Raw genomic sequence first — 6782 nt, 5'->3', positions numbered from 1 at the left:
ATTGAATAAAAAACTAAAAATTAAATTATTATTTTTAGTTTCAACATAAAAATAAGTCATTATATATTTAAGAGTAAACTACATTTTTGGTCCCTAAGGTTTAATAAAATATATGAAAATGGAATTTAAAATATGATTGAACAATTTTACCCCTATCTCTAACTTATAAATTCGATGGAGCTATTAGTCAGGTCTCACTTTCATAACAAAATGCATCTTTGGAGGATGAAACCTCAATTTATTGAAGTTTAAGTTCTACTTTCAGACATTACACGTCCTGCTTGTTTTTTTAAAACCAACTCTTATTAACTTCTTATGTCTGATTCGTTAAGAGGTAAGACCATTCAGACTATTTGTTTTTCCAAAATTTCAGAGACATTTATGTCTTATTGTTCTCTTATTTATCTTTATTGTTCTTCAAACCTTTAACAATGGCTTTTCTCAATCGATTAACCTTAATTGATCATTTACCAAATCGATCATCACCTCTCTCAATATGATTTAAATGTGCTAAATACCATTAATGACATATTTTCGTTTAAATAAATGCTAATTATATAATTTAGATATAAATTTTGTAATGATAATGAATAAATATTAGAAATTTATAGTTATAATGAATAACTATAAATTTCTAATGGGTAAAATAGACAATTTAAATAAAAATTCAGACATTTATCAGTTTACAAAAATAAACAATCTTACTTATTCGGATTTTAAACTTTACCATAACCTTTTATCAATTAAAAATAAAAATAAAACTTCAAACTTTAATATATTTTAAAAAACAAACACCATCTAAATCAGTTGTAATTTATTGATAAATAAATAAACATGGATGGTTGAATATTGAAAGTGGCCATGTTGACCATGTTGAAGATTTCAAACAAATTTTGGACCAATTATGACACTCACACCCTTGCATTGGTCAACTATGCACAACTCTTTCACTTGATTGATTGGTCAACTATTTTTATTCAACATAATTTCTCTTTGATAACGTCAACTTTATGGTTGTTATGTGCTTATTTTAATTTTATAATAGTTTTTAAGTGTTGACGATATTACAAGGTATTATTGAAACCTCACACGGTATAATATAATTTTTCTTTGTGGTCAGTGGTTACGAAGGTTCAAATACGATGATTTTAGATTATCCGTAAAATGGATGGACATCCTGAAATTAATTGGTTCGTATAACAAGTTGAATATCCATGTTAATTAATATATACTAGAAGGGAATGTTTTATTTTATTCTTTACCTATATCGATATAGTACAGTTTTATGTGGTTCTGAGAAAACGATAATGTTTTTATTTTTGAATAAGATATAAAAATTGAAAATATTATAAAATTTAAAAAAAAAAAATATCAATATTAGTATCAAATTAACTATTTAAAAGTTCTAATTTTTTGTAATTTCTTTAATTCAACATTTTTATTATAATATAATTTAACGTAACAAAGTAATTTAATTTAGGTTTAATAATATAATTTTTTATAAAGATAATCATTAAGTATTTTGTTAGAACTCAATGATTATTCTAATTATATTTAAGATTTTTTATATTTAAAATGAGATGTTTATCCTGTATTTGATTATGTTTATCTACAGTTAGTTACACAAATTCAAAGGTAGAGCTTTAATAAGTTGTCCTTACGCACAACTTATTTGTGATCTTGAATTTTAAGTAATATACATTAATAAACAGTACTTCGTGCATAAAAAATGGCTTTAAAAGTTTTTGTCAAATACTTTATAATATAGTATAGATATATTTAACTTTATAGATAAAGTTTTTTGTTCATTTCGAGAACATTTTTCAATCCATTTTATACGTAATAAAGTTGTGAGAAACTGTTATCAAAAGCATTTACAACAATTAATATTAAAAAGAAGTTACATATAAAATCATTTGATTGTTAAGCATACACTTCGGGTGTTAATAAAAATTATGCTTAATAGACATAAGTTAACTTATTTTTTGAGCTTATTTCAAAAGCTCTATCGAGACTTAAAATGAGCAAAAAGCAGCATATAAATTAGTTTATCATTTCAATAAGTTTCAGAAGCTTTTTGTCGCTTTCTTCCAATTATACCCCTGATAACATCAATTGGTATTGATTATCGATAAATAGTAAATATTATCAGAGCTACCAACTAGCTAGCTTATCAACCAATATCTGACTTATCATTTAGTTTACCAGTCTTAAATATAAGTTCAACGGCTGGATGTGTTAAGTCTTAAATACAAGTTCCAACGGTTTGATGCGTATTACATCTATAAAGAAAGGATTAAATTGGATTTAGGATTTGGAGCGTTTAAACTAGATCATGGGTGTGAAGAGGTCTTAAAAGTTCTTTGAAAGTGGCATCGACAACTTAAAAGGCGCCACTAATCCACGGATTTCCGCACCTAATTGGAACCGAACCCGAGAGTAAGAAGAACCACCCTTCTTACTGACTCAAGAGATTGCTATTTGACCTAAAACCCTTCTGGTTAAAAGGTCGCAATGATCGGGAGCAACTGATAACCTTGAAAACTTGTTGTCGAGTGATGCAAAATTGAATTTGCTTTACAAACCATCACGTCTTGGTTTTCGTTCTTAATCAATAACGATCTCTATAACAATACAGAAACATTAATAACTCATAAGATATAAATGTATCTGATTATCAGTTATGCAAAAAGAGAGTTGTAACAAATTTACCTTAATTTGAACAACATGGTAACTGCATTTTCCATATACATTGGAATTGGAATTGGAATTGGAATTGGAATTGGAATTGGAATTTATGTTTTATTGTATTTAAAAAAAAAAAAAAAACGAAAGACAATTGGGTGACAGTTATTCCGTTAAAAAGGAAAAGAAAAATAGTTCCTCCTGTCGTACCTTTTGAAGTTGAAGGAAACGCGGCTGCCTGTTTGCCAATCCCCCACACGCCTAATTTTAGAAACTCCATAGAAACAACGAAAAATTGCACAACCCCACACTCGTAAACCCTAAATTTCCTTTATGTTCCCTTTTCTTTCATCTTCATAACCCTCTTACCCTAAATTCATCCAATTTACTCTCACTTCTTCAAATTCAAGAACAAGGGAAAAAGGTCAAAATTTTGAATTAGGAATCAGTTGGGTTGTTTTAATTATCATACATCCTAATCTGTCGACCTATCTTTATTTGCCTTTGTTTCCTAATCAAGCTATCAGAAAAAGACCTACAGCATTTGGAGAATGGAGTTGCTTTTGACGGAAGAGAATGGGAAGAAGAGGAGTTTAATCACTGATGAGAATTCTGAGCGAAAGAGAAGGAAGCAAGAACATAGCAACTATGGAGATGGAATGGCTTGGTTTAGAGGTTCTTTGATTGGAAAAGGTTGTTTTGGGTCTGTTTTTCTTGCGAATTTGAAGAAACCCAAATCCAGATACAGCTCTTATCCACCAATCATGGCTGTCAAATCGGCTGAGGTCTCTGTTTCATCTTCAATTCAAAAGGAACGAGAGGTTTTGAATAACATTCGTGGGTGTCGTAATGTGATCAGATGTTTTGGGGAAGAGATTACCACCGGTGAGAATGGTCAGATGGTGTACAATTTGCTGCTGGAGTATGGCTCCGGCGGAACCCTAGCTGATCTCATCAAGAAATCCGATGGGAATGGGTTGCCGGAATTTGATGCTAGACGTCATACTAGGTCAATTCTTCGTGGGTTACGTCATATTCATCATTGTGGCTATGTTCATTGCGATTTGAAACCTGAAAATATCTTGCTCGTCGCAAGTTCTGTCGATGGTGGTTTTACGGCCAAGATTGGTGATCTGGGATTAGCAAAGAGGGCAAAGCAGAGCAAGAAGAGCAAGTCGGTGTCTTATTGGAGAGGAACTCCGATGTACTTTTCGCCGGAAGTTGTGATCGACGGTGTCCAAGAGCCTCCTTCTGATATCTGGACAATTGGGTGTGTTTTGCTTGAGATGTTAACTGGGAAACCACCATGGGATTCGAAACCGGAAACCAACGGCGACGAGATTCTATCTCGTATCGGTGAAAACAACGAATCTCCTTCCATTCCCACCACTATATCAAGAGAAGCAAGGAGTTTCTTGAAGGGTTGTTTCTCTAGAAAAGCTATGTACAGATGGACGGCGGAGATGCTGTTAGCTCATCCGTTCCTAGAAGGTATTGGTGACGATGAAGATGATGATCATAAAGTCGAAGAACCAGAGGTTTTGGACATAAATGCCATCAGTTCATCGATGATGTCTGAAAGTGAGGATGATGATGAGATCAGTTTCTCATCTTTTTCAGATGGGTCCGAAGAAGAGCTCTATTTTTGGTCTGAAGAAGATGCTGACGGTATGGAAAACGAGATAAGTTCTTGCTTTTCTGTAGAAGAGAGTTTGAAAGCAGATCGAAGTACGACCGCCCCATTGAATGAAGTACATCAATACCCTATTAGCTTTACCATTTCTTCAGGAGTTTAGCATTAATGGTTGTGAGATTTTAGGTAATTACATAGTGATTGCATCATACTTTCCTTAATTAGCAATATTCGAGATATAGATTACACTGATCTTTGCTTCTTGATGGTATCATTCGTTCAAATTCGATTCATTCTTTGTGTCATCATCTGCATCATTTAATGTGGGAATACGGATGTTGTCTTTGTTTTTCTTTTTGTATCAGATAAACTATGGATTTCGGTCTTCGTTATTACGAGTCTTTTTCAAGCATTTGTGGCAAAATACTTATCTTGATTCATGCTTATCGGAAACTTTGAACACGCTCCATCTTCGATCATCACTTGTAATCAAGTAATCAAAGAGATCGATTGTATGTTTCCTTATTCAAGATCGATTGTACGGATGAATAAAAAGCCATTACACCAGGGATTCAATATGATTTTGGCTTCATTGGTCATATTGTGCTACTGTTAAGAACTGTCTTCCGAGCCCGTATCTTATTAGATGATCAGCATGCTGCATGTTCTTGGAGTTTTGGTGTGAAAAACTGGTTATGATTTCGTGATATATACGGGTTTATATATGTATACGTTTTGGTCTGATTTGCTCGTATCAATCGTCTGAAGGGTGGATGTGCATGCACGGATTGTAAACGACTCGGTTCATGAACAAAAAGACTGGTGCAGGCTCGTTTGTGAGTTCATGGGTATGATATGAATCAGGGTTCGTTCCATTTCAGGGCTAAAGGGCTATTGGAGATGCTCTAAGGTTTTTACTGAATCATTTGACATATATATGCCTTAAAATAGCTAATAGCAACTTAGTTTGCTTTTCTTTCGCAAAATGTTTTTGGGTGAAATGGAATCTGTTAAAGAAATTTGACTTTGAAAGAATTAGAATGAAATGTTGTCAAGTTTGACCAACAACATATTCTTTATAATTTCTCTATAATAAAAAACCAAAAGTTAAAATCTCTAAAATAAATTACATTCATTTCCAACTGATTCTTTATTTTATTATTTAAATATTATATAATTTTATGATCCCAATACACTTGAAAGAAACTTCTCTATATAATAATATTGATTCAATCTTATTGGTGGAATGAATAAAAAATTCATTTCTCTCTCCTCTATAAAACAATTCTTTATATTTGGACTGTTCTTTATGTTTCTCTATTTTAGATAACAAGATAGAGAATTTGTTAGAGTCATATAGATAAAAAAAACTTTATTTTCAACCACAAGGGTGATGTCTGATTGGTTTGAGCTTGGCTCCAAAGATCAAAAGTATCAGGAGGTTGCAGGTTCAAATCCAAGGAGAAATAGCAACTTAGTTTGCGTTTCATTCGCAAAATGCTTTCTTGCCTTATAGAACTGACATTTGTCCCCTCCTTCCGGTTTTGACTCACTTAAAGTCCGGACTCCCGTGGGAGGCAGCAGTGGGGAATCTTGGACAATGGGCGAAAGCCTGAATTTTACAGTATCCCCTTACCCGCTCCGTACCTAGTATATAATTTTATTAATATATTTTATATAATATATGTATATGTGTGTGTGTGTATATATATATATATATATATATATGATTTATTTTCTAAAATTATGTCTTGACCAGAGACGAGGATCGGGTTTTGACTGGAAAATAAACCGGGGATGAAATATTAATCCCCATACCCGTTGAGGGCATTCATAAAAACCGGGGGCAGGGCAGGGGATTAAAAAACTCGTCCCATCCCTGCCCTTTTTCCATGCCTACTTGATATACAAGAAAACTTAATATATACAATTTTGTCCATCTCATTTACAAAACTTGAAAGCAAAACGCAAACTATAATTGATCATTTTTATATTTATGAAAGTAAAGGGACTATTTTATAGTTTTGTGTAAACAACAAGGACTAAAATTGAAGTTTACTCTAATGCTTGCTTATAATATATTTCTCCATCTTCGATTCCTCACCTCCCTTTTATCTCAAATCGTTTGACCATGAAATTACGTATGCTCACAAAACCTGGATATTAACAAACGGTTGAAAAGTTAAGATGAGAATTGTAATTAGATGTATATTAGGATGAAATGCACTGTATCTGTAACACCCCAAAAATACATATACCAAAAAATCACGAGAGAGAGAGAGAGCCCAAAGCATAAAATAAAATTTAACCAATAAGAGAAATAGAATGGCGGTTACAATCCGGCTAATCGAGATGATAAATAACGACTTATTAATCTACATCCTAAATCTAGATTAAAGACGGGGGTTTCTAACATTCTTCAAAAGTCGAAATGTCCAAAAACGCAACGCGCAAGAGAAATAAA

General features: G+C 32.5%; 1 protein-coding gene across 1 annotated transcript; it reads left to right on the top strand.

Moving 5' to 3' along the window:
* The first annotated feature begins 3007 nt into the window (after nt 1-3007).
* Nucleotides 3008-4712, top strand: LOC112510249 (mitogen-activated protein kinase kinase kinase 17-like). Its single transcript, XM_025115589.1, has one exon. It carries the CDS (start codon nt 3237-3239, stop codon nt 4479-4481), a length of 1245 nt encoding a protein of 414 aa, XP_024971357.1. The 5' UTR covers nt 3008-3236; the 3' UTR covers nt 4482-4712.
* Nucleotides 4713-6782: the final 2070 nt, after the last annotated feature.

Source organism: Cynara cardunculus (genome assembly GCF_001531365.2).
Source record: "Cynara cardunculus var. scolymus isolate 2C chromosome LG 3, CcrdV1, whole genome shotgun sequence".
Taxonomy (NCBI): domain Eukaryota; kingdom Viridiplantae; phylum Streptophyta; class Magnoliopsida; order Asterales; family Asteraceae; genus Cynara; species Cynara cardunculus.
The sequence above is the reverse complement of the archived record's forward strand: the minus strand, read 5'-3'. Positions and strand labels throughout refer to the sequence as shown.

Coding starts and splice junctions, on each gene's coding strand:
- LOC112510249 (XM_025115589.1), top strand. CDS start 3,237: ATGGAGTTGCTTTTGACGGAAGAGAATGGGAAGAAGAGGAGTTTAATC.